The following is a 24,833-nucleotide window of genomic DNA, read 5'->3' on the forward strand; positions in this document are numbered from 1 at the left end:
GTTTTTCGTTGCGACACCTTAGTTGTTCATTGATTGCTTTCTCATATGTGCCTTGACCGTGGGCCTTCAGCAGACCGAGTAACTCCTTGCTCGAGCTAGCAACCTTGGATCCAAGCTGGTGAGCTTTTGTTCAAACCAGATGAGCCTGTGATCAAGCTGGCGACCTCGGGGTCTCGAACCTGGGTCCTCGGCATCCCAGTCTGACCCTCTATCCACTGCGCCACTGCCTGGTCAGGCTGGTTCTTTTTTTGTGTGTGTGTGTTTTTCTGAAGCTGGAAACGGGGAGAGACAGTCAGACAGACTCCCGCATGCGCCCGACCGGGATCCACCTGGCACGCCCACCAGGGGGCGACGCTCTGCCCACCAGGGGGCGATGCTCTGCCCCTCCGGGGCATCACTCTGTTGCAACCAGAGCCACTCTAGCGCCTGGGGCAGTGGCCAAGGAGCCATCCCCAGCGCCCGGCCATCCTTGCTCCAATGGAGCCTCGGCTGCGGGAGGGGAAGAGAGAGACAGAGAGGAAGGAGAGGGGGAGGGGTGGAGAAGCAGATGGGTGTTTCTCCTGTGTGCCCTGGCCAGGAATCGAACCCGGGACCTCTGCACGCCAGGCCGACGCTCTACCACTGAGCCAACCGGCCAGGGAGGCTGGTTCTTTTTTATATTTTATTTTTATTTATTTATTTATTTTTTTATTATTCATTTTAGAGAGGAGAGGGAGAGACAGAGAGAGAGAAGGAGGGGAGGAGCTGGAAGCATCAACTCCTATATGTGCCTTGACCAGGTAAGCTCAGGGTTTTGAACCGGCGACCTCAGCATTTCCAGGTCGACGCTTTATCCACTGCGCCACCACAGGTCAGGCAACTGGTTCTTTTTTAAGTAACAAAATGAGACCCCAGGCCTTCGGCAGTCGTGAAGACCTGGGAGGGTGTGCCTTAAAGACCAGTCCCTTAGCCTGACCAGGCGGTGGCGCAGTGAATAGAGCGTCAGACTGGGATGCTGAAGTCCCAGGTTCGAGACCCCGAGGTCACCAGCTTGAGCGTGGGCTCATCTGGTTTGAGCAAAAGCTCACCAGCTTGGATCCAAGGTCGCTGGCTTGAGCAAGGTGTTACTCGGTCTGCTGAAGGCCCATGGTCAAGGCACATATGAGAAAGCAATCAATGAACAATTAAGGTGTCGCAACGAAAAACATATGATTGATGCTTCTCATCTCTCTGTTCCTGTCTGTCTGTCCCTGTCTATCCCTCTCTCTGACTCACTCTCTGTCTCTGTTTAAAAAAAGAGAGAAAAAAAAGACCAGTCCCTTAAACCCCAGAACCAGAGTCAAGTTCCAAATCAGATTCTGTTCTCTGTCTTGACCCGTCTCCAGCCTAAGTGCAGGCCCATGCTGTCATAAGCACCCCCATATTTGACCACCTCCCCCCAACTCTGTGCCCCTGCCCCCTGCCTTCCTGCTCTGCTCTAGCTGACCAGCATGGCGAGAAACAGCTCCGACTTGGGCTCTGGCGGCCAAGCTGATGTGAAATCCCTACTCTGCCAGGTGACCTTAGGCAAGTCACTAACTCTTTCCGGACCTCAGTATCCTCATGTATAAAACAGGACACTAGGCCCTAGCCGGTTGGCTCAGTGGTAGAGCGTCAGCCTGGCGTGCAGGAGTCCCGGGTTTGATTCCTGGCCAGGGCACACAGGAGAGGCGCCCATCTGCTTCTCCACCCCTCCCCCTCTCCTTCCTCTCTGTCTCTCTCTTCCTCTCCTGCAGCCAAGGCTCCATTGGAGCAAAGATTGCCTGGGCGCTGAGGATGGCTCTGGATGCAACAGAGCTATGGCCCAGATGGGTGGATCATTGCCCCCTGGTGTGCATGCCGGGTGGATCCCGGTTGGGCGCATGTGGGAGTCTGTCTGACTGCCTCCCCATTTCCCACTTCAGAAAAAATACAAAAACAAACAAACAAAACAAAACAAAAAAAACGGGACAGTAGCATCGCTCTCATAGTGTTGTGGTGCAGACAAAATGGAGAAAAGTGTGCAATGCGCCTACCATGGCCTAGAGAAATGGCTCTCAGGCAGAGGTGAGAGGGATGGGAGAGCTTGGTTGGGAGGGAGGCTGTGCCTGCAGAATGTGTAAGCACTTCCCAGGTCTTTCCAGAATGCTCAGAAATAAAGGGGTTATCGAGAAGTTTACCTGGTTGGGGCCTGAAGCTCAGTCTAGTCAACAAGGGAATGGGTGACACTTCCAATCCAGGAAAGAACACCCAAGCTCTTATAGGGAGAGCACATATGATGAGCATCCAGCAAGTGACAATGAGTGTACTGTCCTCCAGAAAAACACATCTAATAAGATATATACATGCAGGCCCTGGCCGGTTGGTTCAATGGTAGAGCGTTGGCCTGGCATGCAGGAGTCCCGGGTTCAATTCCCGGCCAGGGCACACAGGAGAGGGGCCCATCTGCTTCTCCACCCCTCCCTCTCTCCTTCCTCTCTGTTTCTCTCTTCTCCTCCCACAGCCAAGGCTCCATTGGAGCAAAGTTGGCCCGGGCGCTGAGGATGGCTCTATGGCCTCTGCCTCAGTCGCTAGAATGGCTCTGGTTGCAACAGAGCAATGCCCCAGATGGGCAAAGCACCACCCCCTGGTTGGCATGCCGGGTGGATCCTGGTTGGGTGCATGCAGGAGCCTGTCTGACTGCCTCCCAATTTCCAACTTCAGAAAAATACAAAAAAAAAAAAAAAAGATATATACATGCAGATATACAGAGGTGGGCCAAAGTAGGCTTACAGTTGTTCATATGGAAAAATATGTAATACAAGAATAAACTGTTTCGTGTATTCACAGCTATAAACCTAGTTTTGCCCTCCCTTGTATTAGAGGAATTAACTCACACAGTTATCGAGGCAAGAAGTCTCACGATCTGCCATCTGCAAGCAGGAAACTCAGAAAATGAGAAGTGTAATTCAATGTAAGTAAAAAAGCCTAAGAATCAGGGACCAATAGTATAAGTCCCAGCTGAAATCCAAGCACCTGAGACTCAGGCTGTCTGATGTCCAAGTGCAGAAGATGGATGTCTCAACTCAAGCACAGAGAGCAAATTCCCTCCTCCTTGGCCCTTTTGTTCAGTTCAAGCCCTCGGTAGACTGAATGGATGATACCCACCTACACTGAGGAGGGTGATCATTCTTACTCAGCTTACTGAATCAAAGACTAATCTCTTCCAGAGATACCCTCACAGACACACCCAGAAATAATGTTTACCAGCCATGACATCCTTTAGCCCAGTCAATTGATGCAAAATTAACCATCACACCAGCTAAAAGTTACTTCCTCCATGAATCCCTCCTTGACTTTCCCAGGATTGTCACTGGAGAAAGCCCAAGCCCAAAGGGACTTCTCCCTCATACATTCTTATCACACTCAAGAGAAAAAATTCAGGAGAGAAACAGGGTGCAGCGTTCAAGCAAATCAGCAAAGCTATACACTTGGCACAAGGCCCAAGTGGCTAACTCAGCTAGCCTAAGCATCCCCACCTGTTGGAGTCTTAGCAGTTATGTACTCTTATTTTTTTAATGTTTATTTTTATTGATTTTAGAGAGAGAGAGAGACAGGACAGAGAGAGAGAGAGAGACAGAGAGGGGAACAATCTGTTCCTGTATGTGCCCTGACTGGGGATCGAACTAGCAACCTCTGTTCTTCGGAATGATGCTCTAACCAACTGAGCTATCCGGTCAGGGCTATACAGTACTCTTAGTCTCAAGGCTTTGTTTCCCTGTTATTGGGCCTAACATATAGGGCTTCAAGGCTTCCCTTCCTTGATAGTGGGACTAACATACAGGGTTTGAAGGCCATTTGAAAATCTGGGGATCTTGTTTTGGAAGACCTTAAGACTGCGGACTCCTTCATTCAGTGGTTGAGATAAAGACCCTTTTTTTTTTGTATTTTTTCTGAAACTGGAAACGGGGAGAGACAGACAGACAGACTCCCACATACGCCCGACCGGGATCCACCCGGCACGCCCACCAGGGGCAACGCTCTGCCCACCAGGGGGCGATGCTCTGCCCCTCTGGGGCGTCGCTCTGTCGCGACCAGAGCCACTCTAGCGCCTGGAGCAGAGGCCAAGGAGCCATCCCCAGCGCCCGGGCCATCTTTTTGCTCCAATGGAGCCTTGGCTGCGGGAGGGGAAGAGAGAGACAGAAAGGAAGGAGAGGGGGAGAGGTGGAGAAGCAGATGGGTGCCTCTCCTGTGTGCCCGGGCCGGGAATCAAACCCGGGACTTCTGCATGCCAGGCCGATGCTCTACCACTGAGCCAACCGGCCAGGGCTAAAGACCCTTTTTTCCCCTCTCCTCTTTTCCTGCCTTGGTAACTGTCTATCCTACCTAACAGACTAACATACTTGCTTTCCACTCTGCATGTATCACATGGTTTGTTTTCTGGTCAATTTCCTCCATTGGACTGGGAGATCTGTGAGAGCAGAGATATGTCAGCTTCATACTGCACGTGACAGGTGCTCAAGACCTAGCTACCAAGTAAATGAATCCTTCAAAGCCTGCCCCATAGCTATTCCCCATAAAATTCACAAAGAAGCTGACTCCAGGTTGAGGTGCCCCACAGCATCCACACCAACATCTCAGAGTTGTAGTATTGCTACATAGGGACTGAGCACATTCCCAAAGTTAATATTAGCCCTAGGCAACAGAGTGATGTTTACATTTTTAATGCACACGCCCTTTGGCTCAGCAAACATATTTCTAGGAATAAATCTTACTGGACCAGGGTTTCTCAACCTCACTACAGAAAGACCTCGGGTTATGACACAGTTCTGTTCTTACGACAGTGACGTAACTCGATTTTCGGCGTAACTAGAAACACACCCTAGCCTAAGTCACTTACCTATCCTAACAGAGTTGTAAAATCGTAATCTAAACACAAAAACACAACTAAACCACAGAAAAAGGAAAAGGACATAAATATACTGTACTGTACACTGTACTGTATTAACAGGAAAAATGACAAAAAAATGTGTGTAAAAAAAAAAGTATGAGTCTGCTTAACTGGGTGGTGGCGCAGCCAATAGAGCGTCGAACTGGGACGCAGAGAACCCAGGTTCAAAACCCCAAGATCATCAGAGGACCCAAGTTCAAAACCCCGAGATCACTGGCTTGAGCGCGGGCTAATCTGGTTTGAGCACAGCTCACCAGCTTGAACCCAAAGTCGCTGGCTTGAGCAAGGGGTCATTCTGTCTCCTGTATCCCACTGGTCAAGGCACATATGAGAAAGCAATCAATGAACAACTAAGGTGCTGCAAAGAAGAATTGATGATTCTCATCTCTCTCTCTTCCTGTCTGTCCCTATCTGTCCCTCCCCTATCTGTCCCTCTCTCTGTCACATACACAAAAACAAAGAAATAAAAAAATTACAGTGGCATCTATCACAGATGTTATTATCCCCATTTTACTAATGAGTTCATGAGTTATTCTTTTTTTAGTTTATTCATTTGGAGAGAGAGAGAAAGAAGGGGGAGGAACAAGGAAGCATCAACTCAACTCCCATATGTGCCTTGACCAGGCAAGCCCAGGTTTTCAAACCAGTGACCTCAGTGTTCCAGGTCAACACTTTATCCACTGCGCCACCATAGGGTCAGGCTCAAGCATAGGGTCAGGCTCAAGCTGGTGGGCTTTTTTTTTTTTTTTTTTTTGAATTTTTTTACAGGGACAGAGAGAGAGTCAGATAGAAGGATAGATAGGGACAGACAGACAGGAACGGAGAGAGATGAGAAGCATCAATCATCAGTTTCTCGTTGTGACACCTTAGTTGTTCATTGATTGCTTTCTCATATGTGCCATGACCGCGGGCCTTCAGCAGACTGAGTAACCCCCCGCTCGAGCCAGTGACCTTGGGTCCATGCTAGTGAGCTTTTTGCTCAAGCCAGATGAGCGTCTCGAACCTGGGTCCTTCCGCATCCCAGTCCGACGCTCTATCCACTGCGCCACCGCCTAGTCAGGCTATATGCCTCTCTTAATAGAATGTAAGTTCCATAAAAGCAAGCACCTGCTCACCATTGCAGTAACCCCAGCACCCAGCAGAGCTGGCAATATAGGAGGACTCAATATACAGCTTTAAAAAAAATTAAAAAAAAAAAACAATGTATGAATGGTTTTGAATGAGTTATGTGTTCGCATCACAGTTGGGAAAACTGAGGCTCAGAGCAAGTGAGGAACTAGCCAACCAGACGCCACGGTGCTGAAGCTGAAAGCTGTTTCCCCCCATGCGCTCAGATGAACCTCCCAAGAGGCCCTCAAGGCAGCGCTGAACGCTGGCTGAGAACCCCGGGTATTGTGTCATCCCCGTGTGGCGCTAGGCACTCTGGGAAATGTAGTCCGGTCTTGCTCCCCAGTTCCCGGGATCCACTCGGCACGCCCACCAGGGGCAACGCTCTGCCCACCAGGGGGCGATGCTCTGCCCCTCCGGGGCGTCGCTCTGCCGCGACCAGAGCCACTCTAGCGCCTGGGGCAGAGGCCAAGGAGCCATCCCCAGCGCCCTGGCCATCTTTGCTCCAATGGAGCCTTGGCTGCGGGAGGGGAAGAGAGAGACAGAGAGGAAGGGGGGGGGGGTGGAGAAGCAAATGGGCGCTTCTCCTATGTGCCCTGGTGCTGGGAATCGAACCCGGGTCCCTCGCACGCCAGGCCGACGCTCTACCGCTGAGCCAACCGGCCAGGGCCGATTGTGCGCCTACTTTTTGCTCCGCACTTCTGCTCCTCTCAGCCGGGCGTTGGGTATCTTTCTTGAGTTGGAGCTCCGGAAGGGGAGGTGACTTTAGCGCAACCGCAGCCACTAGAGCAGAGGTGGGACTCGAACGTGGGCCACACCTGGCTTCTGTTGGTAGTGGGGTCCCCGGCGTGCCCCAGATCGGGGAACTGCAGAGCGAGTTTGCCAAAGAGGACGAGGAGAGGGAATCATGTGTAGTTGACTGAGTCAGGCCTTCGAAACCTGGGCTGTTATTACGGGCTAAGTAACGCGCTTTAACCTGCTACTTAAGGAGTGGGGGCTCTGGAGTAAGCTGCACACCTGGTAGTCCCAGCAGCATGCCCATAACCAGTGATCGTTCATTCTAAGGTCTTGACGTTGCTGTCTGGTGTTGTAACTTGCCCAGAGTTGTTAGAAGAAACTGAGGCATATATGGGCCTGCTTTCTTCAGGTCCCGCCATAAGGCTGTGTGTGTGTGTGGGGGGGGGGGCCTGGGGCAGTCCAAAAATCTGGCATCTGCCCTTAAAGATGCCTCTCACTCAGGGAAGTGGCAGTCTCCAGAAATCAGTCATGGGCAATCCAGTGTCTTTTTTTTTTTTCTGTATTTTCTTTTTTTATTTCCCCCAAGGGGGGTGCACCATTCCCGGAAGTACTGCAATACCCGGTCAATGCGTGGAGTGGACAGAGCAAGCTCCTATTCCATCTCCCAGCTCCAAAAATCCATTTAATATATTGTCCTCGGATAGAGGACGTATCAGATATTAAACTGATAAGAACAGATACTACACTTGATCTTAGCCAAAAGGCTGAGAAGCGATAATCCAGTGTCTTTTGTCTGGTACCCTCACAATAAAAACTGGCCATCAGCCTGTCTGGTGGTGGCACAGTGAATAGAGCATTGATCTGAGACACTAATGTGCCAGGTTCAAAACCCCGAGGTTGGCCTGACCTGTGGTGGCGCAGTGGATAAAGCGTCGACCTGGAAACGCTGAGGTTGCCAGTTCAAAACCCTGGGCTTGCCTGGTCAAGGCACATATGGGAGTTGATGCTTCCTGCTCCTCCCCCCTTCTCTCTCTCTCTCTATCTCTTCCCTCTCTATAAAGAATAAATAAAATCTTAAAAAAAAGAAGAGACCTTTAAAAAACAAAAAACAAACAACAACAACAACAAAAAAAACACCCTGAGGTTGTCAGCTTGAGTGCAGGCTCATCTGGTTTGAGCAAGGCTCACCAGCTTGAGCCCAAGGTCACTGGCTTGAGCAAGGGAGGGGTCACTTGCTCTGCTGTAGCCCCCTGGCCAAGGCACATGTGAGAAAGCAATCTGAACTAAGGTGCTGCAACTATGAGTTGATGCCTCATCTCTCTCCTTTCCTGTCTATCTGTCCCTCTCTGTCTCTGTCACAAAAAACAAAACAAGTAAAAAAAGACCCAACACAAAAAACATTTAGTATTCTGTATATTTAAAAGTCAGCTCACCTTTAGTTTGGAAGGACTTTAGAACATATAGGTGCTTTTGTGTCTTGGTTAAAGAAAATAGAGAAATTTCAATCTAAAGTTCATTTTGTATGTGTGTGTGGTGTGTTAAGTATACAAAATAGCAAGTATACAGGGACTCAGAAAATCAGGCTAAATTCTCTTTCAAGACCCTTTACACCCTGAAATTCTCTAAATATGTTTTAAATTTTATGTGTTTTAAAAAGACCTTGTTTAAAAAAATAAAAAGATCTTGTATGATGGAAATAACATGCACATTAAAGGGGGTAAATGCAGAAGTGGATAATGAATAGGCTCACAGTCCCAAGAGCAAAACAAAACCATTGTCTTCATGGTTTTTTCCTTCCAGGCCCTTTCAGAGGATTGGGATCACTTAAGTTGTCACCATGCTGTATGTATATATGTGCTGGGATATTTTTGCTCTAAACGCACGAAAATGTTCTGACCAAATTCTAACAGGGCTAGATGAGGGATCTACAGTCTGAGAGGCCCTGCGCTGCAAAGGCAACTGCTAATGGAAACACGGGAGCATGTAGGGACCATCAGGGTCTGGGCGTGTTGACAATCAAACCATCCTGCCAGTCCCCTGAGATCCAGTCCCAGAATCATCTACAGTTGGCCCAGAGGAGACGCCAGGACCTCCCTGGCTGTCTCTGGCCCAAGAGGATTCCCCTGGGCCCCATGACTTCCTCCTGAAGGCCTGACTGTGGAACTCTGTCTCTCGGCCCGAAGTGTTACGTGTTGCTTCCTTCCAGTTCCGGATCCAGCTGTGTCATCAGGGGCCTGTGCCTCCCAGCCGCTAGCACTCTTGCTGGCAGGCAGCTGGCGCTGAGCCATAACCTTCCGAAAAGCCCTGAGCTGCTGCAGAAGCTGACTTTTTCCAGTACAGTTCCTGCAACACATAAGACCAATGTGTAACCTCAGCCAATGCCACCTGGAGGCATGCTTTGCCACTGAAACAGGACACACACAAAAGCCAAAGTACTTCCAGACGCTTTCCCGGTTCTGGAGAGAGGTTAAATAAGGAATGATTGCAGTCTCCCACCCTTGCCGAGTCACAGTGCTTGTCAGCACATTAAAGCACTTCTGGGATGAATGAAACCTGTGTCATCTTTCTCAACCCAAGTTTTTCTTCCCTCTTTTTTCCTATAATGCCTCATCATGGGCTACAGTAGGAGTAAAATTGCATTAGACTGGCATTCTCAAAGTGTTGGATCTGCAAGCTTTTCCAAAAATGATGGTCACTGCCACAACATATCATTGTGACTCGCTCGTGACCACAGTGTGGCCTCCCCACAAAGGAGACTTGAGCCTTCTCTGAATTTGATGTTTCACAGCATAACTCACCCAAACCTTTCCTTTCTGGCAGACAGCCCTCATTTTCTTCCATCCCTACGCTCTCTTCACTTCCACTGATACCACCAATTGAGAGCAAAATCAATGTGGGGAGCTATTTTTCAGAAAGAAATGTACTAATCCCTTCTCAAGAGCAGGCTAAGGTGTCCTCGGTGATGTCCCGACACAGCAGGCAGTCTGAGACAGTGCTGGGCCCCCGGTGGGCTCCCAAGAAGACCCTCCTCGCCTCCCAGACCCCCTCTCACCATCAGGTACTGGCTGTTTGGGTGCAACACATAGAGCCGAAAGCACAAATGTTAGATGTGCCAGGCCAGGGACTCATGTGGACGGCAGATAGGGAGCAGCCCCAGGGAGCAGAGCCCATGGTTACCGTAAACAGGCTGGGCCCTCCTGGTCTCTCAGAGCAGCAGTCTCCTCTTCTGCCTCCTCACTGTCAGAGGAGCTGGAGCTGGAGCCGGAGCTGGGGTAGAGGAAATGATGGTTCACTGGCCGTGCCCCAGTCCACCCCAGCCAGGCTGGGCTCCCACCAGGGACTTGGAGTGCCTGAGCCTCCCTGGTGACCCAAGGCAGAAAGATGGGCAGGCCAGCCAAAGCCCAGCCAGCCCTAACCAAAGGGCCCTGGGGCTTCCTGCTAGGTGGGGGAGGGAAGCACCCCAGGGCAGTGTACCCCCCCTAGACTGCTTAGACCTCCACCCCAAAAAGATTGCCATCTGCCTCTGCTTCCTCCCTCTCTGCTGGGAAAGCCTGCTGATGGGACCAAGTGGGACTACTGTCCAGGCGCGGCTCCTGGCTAAGAGTGCTATTCATCTGAGTGGTGCTCCCAGGACTTGCCCATGCCCAAGTCTTCCTGTCTGTTGTAGTTCCTGTTCCTCTCTAAGCCAATGTGGCATCTGCAAAGCAGTGGGTTGGCTGCTAGGCTATCCTTGCTCCCTGTACCTTTCCAATGACGGCTGGTCTGATGGCTCCGTGGGCCTCAGGTCGATGAAGGTGGTGGGAGGCTCTGCTGGGCTCCTTAGCCACTGCTGACTCAGCCCTGCCTGGAAGCCTAGGTCTGTCAAATCACATCTGAGATGAGAAGTACAGGAGATGCTGAGTGATTACGTGTGATGTGTGCTGGGCTCATGGCTGCCACTGCATGTCAACCGTGTGCAGGGCGCTGAGGTGGGCCTAGTAACAAATTTGCTCTTTTACTCTTCAGAACAACCCTTAAGATTTAGGCTAGCGCCATCCAATATAACTTCCCATGATGATGAAAATGTTCTATAGAGCATTTAATACAGGAGATTGTTAACCTGGAGTGCTTTGAGGTCACTGTCAAAACCCTGGGCTTGCCTGACCAGGTGGTGGCGCAGTGGATAGAGCGTCGGACTGGGATGTGGAAGGACCCAGGTTCGAGACCCCGGGTTTGCCAGCTTGAGCACGGGCTCATCTGGCTTGAGCAAAAAGCTCACTAGCATGGACCCAAGGTCACTGGCGAGGGGTTACTTGGTCTGCTGAAGGCCCGCGGTCATGGCACATATGAGAAAGCAATCAATGAACAACTAAGGTGTTGCAACAAAAAAAACTGATGATTGATGCTTCTCATCTGTGTTCCTGTCTGTCTGTCCCTATCTATCCCTCTATCTGACTCTCTCTCTGTCCCTGTAAAAAAACAAAAAATAATAAAAATATTTAAAAACCCTGGGCTTGTTCAGTCAAGGCACATATGAGAAACAACTATGAAGCAACTAGGAGTTGATGCTGCCCACTTCTCTGCCCCCCTTGTCCTCCCCCCCTCTCTATATATAATTTATTTTTTACGTGAGAGGAGGGGAGATAGTGAGGCAGACTCCCACGTGCACCCTGACTGGGATCCACCCAGCAACCTCATCTGGCGCTGATTCTCGAGTACTGAACTATTTTTAGCACCTGAGGCTGATGCACTTGGACCAACTAAGCTATCCTCAGTGCCCAGGGTCACCAGGCTTGAACCAATCGAGTCACTGGCTGTAGGAGGGGAAGAGTGAGAGAAGGGGGAGAGGGAGCAGGGACAAACAGATGGTCATTTCTCCTTTGTGTCCCAACTGGGAATTGAACCCAGGACATCCATACACCAGGCCAACACTCTATCCACTGAACCAACTGGCCAGGGCCAATAAATAAAATCTTAAAAGTTCTATATCTGCGATTTCCATCATGGTTACCACTTGTCACAATTTACATTTAGACTAACTTAAATTAATACAATAAAATTAAAAATTCTGTTCCTCAGTTGCACTGGCCTTATTTCAAGGGTTCAGACACTGCATATGGCCAGTGGCTACAATTGAACAGTGCAAGTCTAGACATTTCAGTTGAACATTTTGGGTTGCCAGGGACAAAAGCCACTCCAACTAAATCAAGGTGTAAAGGTAATCATTGGCCCTGGCCAGATAGCTCAGTTGGTTAGACTCAGAGCATCAGCCCAAAGCACAGAGGTTGCTGGTTGTGTCCCCAGCCAGGGCACATACAGGAACAGATACATGTTCCTGTCTCTCTCTTCCTTCCTCTCTTGCTAAAATCAATCAATCAGTTAAAAGGGAATCATTGGCTCTTTTCAGAATCCTTAAGAGTGCAACAGCAAAAATGTGGGGAGAGGCCCTGGCTGGTTTGCTCAGTGGTAGAGCGTCAGCCTGGCGTGCGGGAGTCCCGGGTTCGATTCCCGGCCAGGGCACACAGGAGAAGCACCCATCTGCTTCTCCATCCTTCCCCCTCTCCTTCCTCTCTGTCTCTCTCTTCCCCTCCCGCAGCCAAGGCTCCATTGGACCAAAGTTGGCCCGGGTACTGAGGATGGCTCTGTGGCCTCTGCCTCAGGCACTAGAATGGCTCTGGTTGCAACAGAGCGACACCCCAGATGGGCAGAGCATCACCCACTGGTGGGCATGCCGGGTGGATCCCAGTCAGGCGCATGCGGGAGTCTGTCTGACTGCCTCCCCGTTTCCAACTTTGGAAAAATACAAAAAAAAAAAAAAATGTGGGGAGAACAGGGATACAGCTGAACCCTGTCCCTACCTCTGCTCTCCACTCACCCCTCTGCCCCAGCCTCAGTGTTTCTCACCACAGTTGGCCCTTCTCCACTCCCCAACCTCTACCTAGAGATCCAAGGGTAGAAATTCCCAGGGCAAGGCTCTGATTGGCCTGCCTGGTCAGATGCCTAGGGCTGAACCAATTAACAGTGGCTGGAAGACTAGGGCTCTATGCCCCTGGGAGGCCATGTGCATGATGGAGTTCCCAAAGGGTGGGAGAAAGAGCCAGTTCTTTAGGACTTAAGTCCCAGCTCTGCCCCATCTGGCCTGGGTAAGTCAACCCTTCTTAGTCTCAGTTTCCCTATATCTATAAATGGAGAGTAGTTGCACCTACCTGAGCAGATTCTTGAGATGAAATGAGAAGTACACATCAAGTGTCCCACCCATAACAGACTGCAAGGCTGGGGGTCAGCTTAGAGAGGACAGGGCCATGGCTGACAAGAAGTCCTACCTGCTTCTGGCTTCCAGCTGCTCAGGGTCCTGGGACATGTCAGCAGGCACCTTCCAGGCAGAGGAAGAGGCTCTGGACTGCGTGGCGCTCAGGAGGGTAAGGCGTTCCATGAGCCTGTCCTGGGCGCTGGGCTTGGCGTGATCTGATAGGAGAGCAAGGGAGGCTGCCTATGGGGACTTGGTCACTGACTTACAGTATCCTGACCCCTTATATAGGTGAACTTCTGGCTTGTACATGGAGAAGTGAGGGGCTAGGGAGGCCCTGCCTCAGCCCTTTGCTATGGAGAGAGCTATCTTTAGGAGCATGGACTGTATTTGAGCCCCTCAAAGGGGTGAATTTTTTTTTTAATTTTTTTATTTATTCATTTTTAGAGAGAGAGGAGAGAGAGAAGGGGGAAGGATCAGGAATCATCAACTCCCATATGTGCCTTGACCAGGCAAACCCAGGGTTTTGAACTGGTGACCTCAGCGTTCCAGGTCAACACTTTATCCACTGTGCCACCACAGGTCAGGCGGGGTGACTTCTTTATGAACACTTTATCCCACTTCCTCACTCCCTAGCCCCACTTATCAGAAGGAACCATAATTAATAGTTCTTTTAATTCATTTTGAAAATAGCAACAGGATCATCCTCTGTAGATTTTTTTTTCACTGAATATATCTTTCCATGTTAGTGTATACACATTCCCCCCAATTGAGCTGCAGAGTATTCTGTGGTTCAACTGATTTAGCTAGACTCCTATTGAATACTGATACTAAATATGGGTTGCTTTCAATTTTTCACAATTGTAAACAACACTGCAAGAGGTATGCACATCCTTGAATATACATCTTTACTCACTTTGGGAAGTATGTGTTAGAATAGCTTGATTAAAGGCTTATATGCTTTATTTTATTTTATTTTTTTAAACACATTTTTTAAAAAATTTATTTATTCATTTTTAGAGAGGAGAGAGAGAGAGAGAAGGGGGAGAAACAGGAAGCATCAACTCCCATATGTGCCTTGAAGCAGGCAAGCCCAGGGTTTTGAACCGGCGACCTCAGCATTTCCAGATCGACGCTGTATCCACTGCACCACCACAGGTCAGGCTTTTTTTTTTTTTTTACAGAGACAGAGCGAGATTCAGAGAGAGGGATAGACAGGGACAGACAGACAGGAACAGAGAGACATGAGAAGCATCAATCATTGGCTTTTCGTTGTGGCACTTTGGTTGTTCATTGATTGCTTTCTCATATGTGCCTTCACCGTGGGGCTACAGCAGACTGAGTAACCCCTTGCTCAAGCCAGTGACCTTGGGTCCAAGCTGGTGAGCTTCGCTCAAACCAGATGAGCCCGCGCTCAAGCTGGTGACCTCGGGGTCTCGAACCTGGGTCCTCCACATCCCAGTCCGACGCTCTATCCACTGCGCCACTGCCCGGTCAGGTTATTTATTTTTTTGACAGAGACAGTGAGACAGTCAGAGAGAGGGACAGACAGACAAGAAGGGAGAGAGATGAGAAGCATCAATTCTTCGTTGTGGCACCTACCATAGCTGTTCATTGATTGCTTTCTCATGTACCCTGACGGGGGGGTGGGGCAATAGCAGAACTAGTGACCTCTTGCTCAAGCCAGCAACCTTGGGCTCAAGCCTGTGACCTCGCACACAACCTGGTGAGCCCACACTCATGCTGGATGAGCCCGCAGCTCAAGCTGGTGACCTCAGGGTTTTGAACCTGGGTCCTCCGCATCCCAATCTGACGCTCTATCCACTGCACCACTGCACCACTGCCTGGTCAGGTAAAGGCTTATATGCTTTTGAAATAGAAAAGATTCTGCCACGCTGACCTCCAAAAGGGGGTACCAATTACAGCTGCCAACCTCACACCACCGTAAAAGAGGGTGGGTTTCGCCTGACCTCCGGTGGCGCAGTGGATAAAGCATCAAGCTAAAACACTGAGGTCGCTGGTTCGAAACCCTGGGCTTGTCTGGTCAAGGCACATATGGGAGTTGATGCTTCCTGCTCCTCCCCCTTCTCTCTCTCTCTCTCTCTCTCCCCTCTCTCTAAAAATCAATAAATAAAATATTAAATTTAAAAAAAATAAAATGAGTAAATAATATCTTAAAAAAAAGAGGGTGGGTTTCTTCATATCTTGCTATCAGGAGTTAAATTATATAGAAACAACACCCTGTTGAAAACAGCACAGGGACTGTCAGCCCCAGAGGAGCCTTCTCTCTGGAACTAGAGGCCTAACCAAATGTCCTGGCTCCTCCGCCTCAAGGCCTGCCCCATTCCCCTTTGTGGGCCAGGCCTGCAGGGCATGGGGAGCTTTTGTTTTATTTATAAAATTGCCCAGAGCAAGGCCACATGTGCACTGACAGGCAGAAGCAGGATTCGGCTGAGGAGCTGGCTGAAAAAGCGCAAAAGGCAGGATTCCTTTCCTCTTGGAAGGAAAGGAGGAGGCGTGAGGAGGTGAGGAGGGGAAAAGTTGAGGGTCAAGGGCAGGGACTACCCCTGAAGGACTCCCTTATATAGCCATGGCCTGGTTCATGCCTGGCATATTGCTGGCAGTCACACCTATAGTGAGTGAATGAGTGCACGAATGCAGCCTTTCAAGGACAGGCGCTTTAATGTTCCGGGTGGTGAAGGCTGAGCAGCAGAGAGGACATGGTGAACTGCGGGGCCGACTGCCCAGCCCACGGACCTGTTTTATTGAGAGGCCCTGGAAGGAGCTGCTTGTGGGATGCACTTGGGCCCTGGTGTTTGTCAGACCTTGGCTCTGGAGGCGATCAGCTGGCCACCACACCGCTCCAGGTGCGCACTCTCCCGGGCTGTCCTCTCGTCCAGACAGACTCTGAAGGATGTGATCCAAATCCCAGTCTTCGAGTTGCTGAAATGATTAAAGTGGTGATTGCAAGGCTGCCACAGGGTGCCGGAGGCAACGGAGCCTGGGAGCCTGTCCTGGGTGTCATAGGGTAGGAATCAGGGTTTGGAGACGTGCCCACGTTTGCAGGTGGGCTCGCTCATCACTTTGTACGGGTTGTAGAATGAATTACCTAGAGCAGGGGTAGTCAACCTTTTTATACCTACTGCCCACTTTTGTATCTCTGTTAGTAGTAAAATTTTCTAACCGGTTCCATAGTAATGGTGATTTATAAAGTAGGGAAGTAACTTGACTTTATAAAATTTATAAAGCAGTTACAGCAAGTTAAAGCATATAATAATAATTACTTACCAAGTACTTTATGTCGGATTTTCGCTAAGTTTGGCAAAATAAATCTTTATAAAACAACTTACTATAGTTAAATCTATCTTTTTATTTATGCAATAGTTTGGTTGCTCCGCTACCGCCCACCGTGAAAGCTGGAGCGCCCACTAGTGGGCAGTAGGGACCAGGTTGACCACCACTGAGCTAGAGGGTCTGCACCTCTTTCCTATGCCTTTTTTTTTTTTAATTTTTTTTTTTTTTTATTCATTTTAGAGAGGAGATGGAGAGACAGAGAGAGAGAAGGGGGGGAGGAGCTGGAAGCATCAACTCCCATATGTGCCTTGACCAGGCAAGCTCAGGGTTTTGAACTGGCAACCTCAGCATTTCCAGGTCGACGCTTTATCCACTGCGCCACCGAAGGTCAGGCATCCTATGCCTTTTTGGGCAATACTTCTGTTTCTGGGACGAAGGCATTTTTTTTTTTTTTTTTTTGTATTTTTCTGAAGCTGGAAACGGGGAGAGACAGTCAGACAGACTCCCGCATGCGCCCTACCAGGATCCACCTGGCATGCCCACCAGGGGGCGATGCTCTGCCCCTCCAGGGCCTCGCTCTGCCACGACCAGAGCCACTCTAGCGCCTGAGGCAGAGGCCAAGGAGCCATCCCCAGCGCCTGGGCCATCTTTTGCTCCAATGGAGCCTTGGCTGCGGGAGGGGAAGAGAGAGACAGAGAGGAAGGAGGGGGGTTGGAGAAGCAAATGGGCGCTTCTCCTATGTGCCCTGGCCGGGAATCGAACCCGGGTCCCCCGCACGCCAGGCCGACGCTCTACCGTTGAGCCAACCGGCCAGGGCCACGAAGGCATATTTTGACCTGGAGGAAACTCGGTGTTTTCTTAAAACTTTTTCGGTTCTTACAGATTTAAAACGTTGGGAGGTTTAAAGTTTAGTTTTTTTTTAAGAAACAGATTGTCCTAGGCAGGTGCTGAAAACTGGAGAACTTGAAAATGAATGCTGTGGGGACAGAGTAGGAGTGATCAGAGGAGAGAAATTAGTCAGGAATCGTTTCTTCTGTGTGAACTTGCAGCTCCTTGCAGTCCTGTAGCTGAGTGAAGATAAAGGTAGTTTAGTGGGGAACAGAAAGAATGGAACTGGTAAGAACAGAGCTGGTGTGAGTTACCTCCAGGAACACCTTGGTGCCAGTGTTCTCTATGCTGTTAAGAAAATTATTCAAAATTTGTAAAGAAGGCAAAAAAGAGAACTGTCTGACCTTTCAATGTTAGTGTCATGCTGGAGCTTTTCTAAGAAGCTCAGCTTTCTAGGGGGAGGTTGGCTTGCACAAGCGATCAGGGCTCACCTGTTTACAACTTTGTAAAACTGAGAAGGTGCAGTGGTTTTCTTTTCTGTCTGGTTAAGCAGATATCCCCACAGGGATCAGTTCTGTTGCCCCGTAGGACGTTGACCGACTTTACACTTATTGTAGCAATTTTATCTCCGCATGAGTTTCTTTTTCCCCAGTGTTTTACGAAAGTCTAGTGTCTCATAATCTCTTTGAACCGGTTCCGCCATCCTGCTGGTTCCCTCACTCATGAGTGAAATCCAGCGTTAACAGGTGCTCACTGTTTGTGTGAAAATGGGGCTTTAATGTGTTGAGAATTATACTTTGGTAGAGTCTGTTCTCGATCTTATATGCAGTTGTGTGTCTCTATAATCATACTTGGGATTAGCAGTCTCTCTTTTTTTTTAAAGAAGGCTGGAGTCTTTTCCTTGTTCTTGTTAACTCTTTCTGAGGATGGTCTGTCTCCCAGGATGGCCTAACCCCTGAGACAAGTATGACAGCCAGCCTGCCAGTGAACAGGGGACCATGGCCTAAGGTCACCGCTGGTGAGTGTTGGTGCCCCTCGCAAATTCATGTTGGAGTCCTAACCCTCCAAGTGATAGGGTCGGGAGGTGGTGCCTTTGGGAGGTGATTAGGTCATGAGGGGGAACCTCACGAATGGAACTAGTGTTCTCATAAAAGAGGCCCCACAAAGCCCCCACCTCCTGCCACCAAGTGAGGACAAAGCAAGAAGAGGGCAGGTCCTCACCAGATGCGGAATGTGCCAGTGCCTTGATCTTGGGTGTTTTTTATTTATTTATTTATTTATTTATTTTTGTATTTTTCTGAAGCTGGAAACGGGGAGACAGTCAGACAGACTCCCGCATGCGCCCGACCGGGATCCACCCGGCACGCCCACCAGGGGCGATGCTCTGCCCACCAGGGGGCAATGCTCTGCCCCTCCGGGCGTCGCTCTGCCGCGACCAGAGCCACTCTAGCGCCTGGGGCAGAGGCCAAGGAGCCATCCCCAGCGCCCGGGCCATCTTTGCTCCAATGGAGCCTTGGCTGCGGGAGGGGAAGAGGGAGACAGAGAGGAAGGAGGGGGGGGTGGAGAAGCAAATGGGCGCTTCTCCTATGTGCCCTGGCCGGGGATCGAACCCGGGTCCCCCGCATGCCAGGCCGACGCTCTACCGCTGAGCCAACCGGCCAGGGCCGATCTTGGGGTTTTGTTAGAGCAGCACCCCCAGATTAAGACAGGTATCTGTGAAGGAGCATCTGGGGACCGCCACAGGGCATACTCTGAGGATACACCGGGCGTGGGGGACACCTACCTGGAGGGAGAGCACTGGCAGGCCTTCCTGGGGCCCCTGTGGTGGCATTCCTGGCCTTGGGCCTGCCCCTGCAGCTTCACAGGGCACCTCTTTCACTTGACTGTGGTCACTGCAGGTAACTTTATGAAGTAGGTCTCTCTCAATCATCTTCCTTCTCTCTCTTCGGATGGCTCTCCGGTTTGCAGAGTCTGAGCCCTCCTGAACCAAGGAGGCGGCATCTCGGTTGGTCCTCTGGTCTCCTTCTGGGAGACAGAGGGTGGCTTCTTCCTGCGGCCCCCAGGGTGGACTTGAGGATCCTTTTGTGTTGAAGGATATGCCCCGAAAGTCACCTTCCTGCCACGTGGGGGTCTCCTCGAGCACCCTGAGAAGAGAGCTGCTCTCACCACTTCTCTCCAGGGGCTGGCCAGGATCCCTTCCTTTTTTTGACCTTGCGTTCCGTTCACCCCAGGGCTCTGCTGAGAACTCCACAGGCTCCACAGGTGGCTATTGATAAAACAGGTGTCCTCAGTTAGCAGCCTCACAAACATACTTTAGTGAAGTTATTTGTGGTAAAATATGTATATAGCAAACTTTGTCATTTTAACTACTTAATCTTTTTTTTTAATTTTTAGAGAGAAAGAGAAACAGAGAAAGTGGGGTGAAGTGGGAAGCATCAGCTCATAGTAGTTGCTTCCTGTATGTCCCTTGACCAGGCAAGCCTGGGGTTTTGAACTGGCAACCTCAGCATTCCAGGTGGACGCTTTATCCACTGAGCCACCACGGGTCAGGCAACCGCTATTATATGTAAAGTTCAGTGTAATTAACCATGTTCATAATGCTGGGCAACCATCACCAGCTGTCCATTTATTTCCCTTTAAGCTCTTTCATCCCCCCCCCCAAATAGACACTGTACCTCCCCTCACCCAGCCCCTGGTAAACTCTAACCTACTTTCTGGCTCTATGAATTTGCCTAAGCTAGATATGTCATAGAAGTAGAACCATGCACTCCTGTCCTTTTGTGCCCTTTCACTTAGCTCAGCGTTTCCAAGGTTCATCATGTTATAACAGCATGTGTTGGTACTCCATTCCTTTCTGTGGTCTGAATACTATTCCATTGTATAGCTAGAGTGCATTTTGCTAATCCATTTTGTTTGTTGATGGGCATGTGAGTGGCTTCCACCTTTGGCCACTGTGAGTAGGCCACTCAGCTGTTAAGGGGTGGACAAGATAAAATCCAGGCCCCCTGACTCCAGAGCAAGCCCACGGCTCCACCCTCACGTTGGTACAGACTTTTCCATTTCATTTAAAAAAAAAAAACTGTCTAGAAGAATTGTTGCGATAATTGTAGGAATGAAGAAAACAAAATAGTCACATGGACATCACTTCACTTGGACTAACCAGGAGTCTTGGCAGCCCTGGGAATGTCTCCTGTTTAGGGTTCTTTCACAGATTCTTCTAGGCATAGCTAAGTGAGTAGATGGCATCTGTCACATTGATAGGGAGAGGACATGCCCTGGCTCTGTACGATGGCCCTGTGTCAGTGCTCGTACTGAGAACTGAGTGTAGCTGGGGGCTAAGATGAATAGCAGGGGCAAAATCAGACATAAAATAAGTCCCACCCTGGTCCTGAGTGTGCTGGGTTCCTGGAAGCGTGCTGCGCACGAGGTGGGTAGATCTTTGGTATTAGAACTCTATCAGTCGTACCTGAGTGTGCAGAGATGCGGTTTCAGGGGTTTAACCTCTTTGACCCACACTGCTGTTAGAGTCCCCTGACAGCCATGAACACCCGCTCGCACACCCCAGTCTGCCAGCTGGGTCCCCAGCTTTGGGGGTCCCTGGAGCCTGTATCCCACAGACCTCAGGAGGAGACCTGTCAGCCTGAGTGACACATGCCCCGTCAGGGTCTTCAGCCAGTTCTTCTGACAAGTCTGGAATCAGGGTGGTTTGATTCCGCTGGAAGATGAACAGCTCTTCTCCGCAGTCTGACTGTAGACAGGAAAGAGAGCTTTGGGGTGACAGGGTAGTGGGCAGAGCCAGCAGATCTTCGTCCCCACCTACCCTCGCCCGGCCCCACCCTGACCTGCCCAGCAGCTGGGGAACAGTAGGGACAATCAGTCCTTTACCAAATGGCCTGGCCTTACGCTGGTTCCAGCTGCTGATTTAGAAAAGTGGGCTCAGCAGCACCACCTTGTGGAGGTGAGATCCAGGACTTCTAGCTCTGCTCTACCTGCCATCCTTTATTTTTTTAGATTTTATTTATTCATTTTTATTAGAGAGAGAGAGGGGGGAGAGAGAGAGAGAGAGAGAGAGAGAACAGGGGGAGGAGCAGGAAGCATCAACTCCCATATGTACCCTGACCAGGCAAGCCCAGGGTTTCGAACTGGCGACCTCAGCATTCCAGGTCGACGCTTTATCCACTGCGCCACCACAGGTCAGGCTCTACCTGCCATCCTTAAGATGTTGCACACAACAGGTGCTCAGTGAATGCCTGGAGCTGAATGAATTGGGCATCGAAGTGGGAGCTGAAAGAGTAGAGTCCAGCCTTCCCCATGACTTGAGCTATCATTTAATGACATATAGTCTTGGTTTGTTACCTCTAAGTCAGGGTATGGGGGGCACTTATAGTCACCCACCCATCTCACAGGGGTATTCTGAAGATGAAAGCAAATGAGACTGAAGACATGAAAAGGCACTGGGGTTGCATTATCTACTCTCTACTAGCCTTGCTATGCACTAGAATATCCCTGAGGTCCAAGCTGTGTCATGTTCATCTCTGCAGGTACCACACACAGGACCTAAACCTGACTTACCTCTACATCTTTGCCCTTTCTCTAAACACCCAGCTCCAACCTGTGTGTTTGATATACACTGCTGAGGAGCTCCTACTGGGTGCACTGCCCACTTTGCTCTGTTTGAAGGTTCTCTGTCACATCTTCCATGGGTGCACATGCCTAATTTCTACTATATGGAGATGGTACAGCTCACTAAAGCCTAAATTTGGAGTCACTTTTGTCACCATCAGTCTCTTTGTCAGTAGAAACTAGAAACACAATTACCATCATGGTGAAGCAGTGAGCCCTGCTTCCACAGTATGTAATGTTACAAAGGGCTCCTGGAACCTGACCTGTGGTGGCACAGTGGATAAAGCGTCGACCTGGGAACACTGAGGTTGCCGGTTCAAAACCCTGCACTTGCCTGGTCAAGGCATATATGGGAGTTGATGCTTCCAGCTCCTCCCCCCCTTCTCTCTCTCTCTCTCCCCCTCCCTCCTCTCTAAAATGAATAAATAAAAATAAATAAATAAATAAACAAACAACAAAGGGCTCCTGGTCCTTGAAGAGGTTGAGTAGGCTCTTTAAATGTTTGCTGAATGAATGCATGTGATCAATAATAAAATACTTTGCATTATACACTCATCATGTGCAAAGCACTGTGCTCTAATGTAGATTATTTAATCCTTACAACTTACAATGTGGAGCCTCAGTCCTTAACTCTTATAGGATATACTTCTCTGTTTGTCATCACCTCCATAAAGCAAACTGGAGTGTTTGCCAGGATGAGAAAAAGGCTAGGATATGGATGATTTTGTTAACTCTACTTATTGAGCACCTACTCTAGGCCACGCACTTTACATACAGAATCCCAAATTTGTACCAGTGATAACTATCTGTATTTTGTAGCAAGGAACCTGAGGCTGACCCAGTTGTGGCAACTGCTCACAGGTTATATGGTAAATTAGCAACTGAGTGGGGATGGGACCCAGGTCTGCTTGATGCTGAAGCCCCTGCTCTTCCTTCTCTGCTGAGGTGCTGTTCTTGATTCTTTGTTGGGCCAAGACTTGGCCAGAACCACCACTGAGCGTGGCTGCCATTTCAGTGCATTGTGATAAACCCTCAGAGGAATTCTCCAGTTGTGGTTTGGGGTCACTGGTACAGATCGGGAAGATGCTCAGCACCAATAAATGTATTCAGAAAACAACAACAGAGATGATGAACACAGAGTTGATAAGCTCCATAGCTGTCCATGTGTCAGCATCCTGTTTGTCATGGGAAAGAAAGAGCAGTTAGGGCCTAGGACTACATAGTAAGAAGCAGTGGGCTTACCAAAGAGGAATCCGAGTCCAGAGATGGAAGCTGATCCCTGACAGCCTCGAGAATGGCCTCCCAGGGCCCCATCTGGGAGGTCCAGGGAGAGGGCAGGGAGGGCCCCACATCTTTGTCTTGGGATGCCATGGGGCCTGGGCTCAGGGGAAGCTTCTCAGTGTGCCATCATCCAAGGAACCCTGTAGAGGATGCAGGGTGAGATGACAGGATCCGGGGACCAAGGGTCAAGAGCAGGTGAGGAGAGGAGCTGCCTTTTCAAGGCATCTACCACTTTGTGGGTGATGAACACTGACTCACAGATCTCCCACCTCATTTCCCTTCTTGGTTCTGCAGATTCCTGTTATTGTGTACCAGGCAGTGTGCCTTGCAATGTGTGTGCATGTATATGTATGTGTTTGTGTGTGTGTGTGCGTGCATGCAGTGCAGTATGGAGCCTGCAGATATATGTATATGACCTATATAATGATATAATATAGAGATATATGTATTGATATATTATGCTATATGTACACATGCATATTACATTTAGAATGACACATGTATATGATATATAGGTATATGTAAATTATGTATCTAACATGACATAGATACATTTTATAGGCTCAGAGAAGTAATACTGTCAGTAAATGGCAAAAATGGAATTTGTATTAAAATTACAGAGGATTTTTATCCCCACTACCTTTTACTGCTCCCTTACAGAGGAATAGACTAGAGACATTTTGGAGTCCCTAGGAGTCACAATTCTAATTAACCCCTTACCCCCAGGCACTGGACCCCCCTTTTGTATTCCAGCCTAAAAGGAAAAGGTCCGGCTCCTCAAGGGTCACGCGGGGTTTAGAAATGTGGGATGATGGTACTTCATAGCCAGTACCTGGAATCCCTGCTGCCTGAGAGGCAGTTGTGCCTATAAAATGGGAAGAGAACACTTCTGCTCCAGCCTTAGCTAGCTATCACTCTGCGTCAGAGAGCTCCCACCAACCAGTGTAGCAGCAGGAGGCGTGAGTGGGGGGCTTCTGGTTTCTGTGCTTACAGGAGCCGGGACAGGAGCTGGGTGCACCTAGAACTGGGAACTGCCAGGATATAAAAAGCACGTGATATATACATCATGGGGTGCTCTCTGGCTGCAGGGCATATCAGAGGACAACAGAATCATGTAGGGAAGGGGGCTACCAGACACACTCTGACTAGTTCTTCAGGTACAAGGAAATGCAGGGAAAGGCACTGCGGGCTGTGGGAGGAAAATGCACACTGTCGCAGAGGAGTGCTTATTGCCCAAGTTTGGGGTGGAAAGTGTCAGTTGAGGGACTTTGCGATAAAAACGGACCATATCATGAAGGGTCCTGAATGCCAAGCTGACGGTTCATCCAGCGGATTAGCCAAAAGCTCCGCAAACCCGCAGCTCAAATCCCCGACTCTTAATCCATGTCGGTTTCAGGACCGCAGCCCGTTAGCCCCGCCCAAAGCCCCGCCCCTGCCCACCTTGCTACCGGGCGGGTGGTTGTTATGACAACCAGACGCCAACGGCCTTCGGGGTCAGGGTTTTAAATGCTAAAGCTCGGAAACTGGAGAACCCAGCGTCTGTCCTCCCACACACCTCCAACCCCTGTCTCCTCCGCGTCTCATTCAACTCCTGACATTTATCTCTGTAGCTGCGGCCCCTAACCTCAGGCCTCCGCCTTGGCCTCCACCCTGCGCGGTCCTGACACGGCTATAGAAAGTCTCCAGCGCGTCTCTACGGTCGTGTTCGCCTACTTGGGCCGCGACACAACTGCTGAGCCTTTCACCGCCTTCGGAATCGCCTCTCAGCAGTCTCTACTGCACTGCCAACCGCTTCCCCCCTCCTCACCC

The 24,833-nt window shown here is 49.8% G+C and overlaps 1 protein-coding gene and 1 non-coding gene across 3 annotated transcripts; both read right to left on the reverse strand.

The window, feature by feature from the left end:
• Nucleotides 1-7,357: 7,357 nt before the first annotated feature.
• Nucleotides 7,358-7,548, reverse strand: LOC136404525 (U2 spliceosomal RNA). The gene has a single exon (XR_010751291.1). It is a non-coding gene; the product is annotated as a U2 spliceosomal RNA (small nuclear RNA).
• Nucleotides 7,549-8,168: 620 nt separating this feature from the next.
• Nucleotides 8,169-24,830, reverse strand: DNAAF8 (dynein axonemal assembly factor 8). 2 transcript variants are annotated; one of them, XM_066382684.1, is made up of 9 exons: nt 24,649-24,830; nt 22,986-23,164; nt 20,740-20,868; nt 18,904-19,386; nt 15,824-15,941; nt 13,075-13,216; nt 10,516-10,644; nt 9,950-10,039; nt 8,169-9,115 (listed from the first exon to the last, which is right to left on the reverse strand). In XM_066382684.1, the coding sequence occupies exons 2-9, from the start codon at nt 23,112-23,114 to the stop codon at nt 8,833-8,835; spliced, it is 1,503 nt and encodes a 500-aa protein (XP_066238781.1). In that variant the 5' UTR covers nt 23,115-23,164; nt 24,649-24,830; the 3' UTR covers nt 8,169-8,832. The 2 variants fall into 2 exon arrangements, with proteins under 2 accessions (XP_066238781.1, XP_066238782.1); XM_066382685.1 differs by lacking the exon at nt 24,649-24,830 and adding an exon at nt 24,465-24,635.
• Between the last annotated feature and the right edge of the window lie 3 nt (nt 24,831-24,833).

The sequence above is a fragment of the Saccopteryx leptura genome, chromosome 4 (genome assembly GCF_036850995.1).
Source record: "Saccopteryx leptura isolate mSacLep1 chromosome 4, mSacLep1_pri_phased_curated, whole genome shotgun sequence".
NCBI classification, from domain to species: Eukaryota; Metazoa; Chordata; class Mammalia; order Chiroptera; family Emballonuridae; genus Saccopteryx; species Saccopteryx leptura.

Excerpts from the sequence above, each read along its gene's own strand:
- DNAAF8 (XM_066382684.1), bottom strand. The coding sequence starts at position 23,114 with ATGGCATCCCAAGACAAAGATGTGGGGCCCTCCCTGCCCTCTCCCTGG. Across the intron at positions 20,869-22,985 it reads TGGACTCGGATTCCTCTTTG|TCAGACTGCGGAGAAGAGCT; the intron begins GTAAGCCCACTG and ends TCCTGTCTACAG. Across the intron at positions 10,040-10,515 it reads GACCAGCCGTCATTGGAAAG|CTCCGGCTCCAGCTCCAGCT; the intron begins GTACAGGGAGCA and ends CCTCTACCCCAG.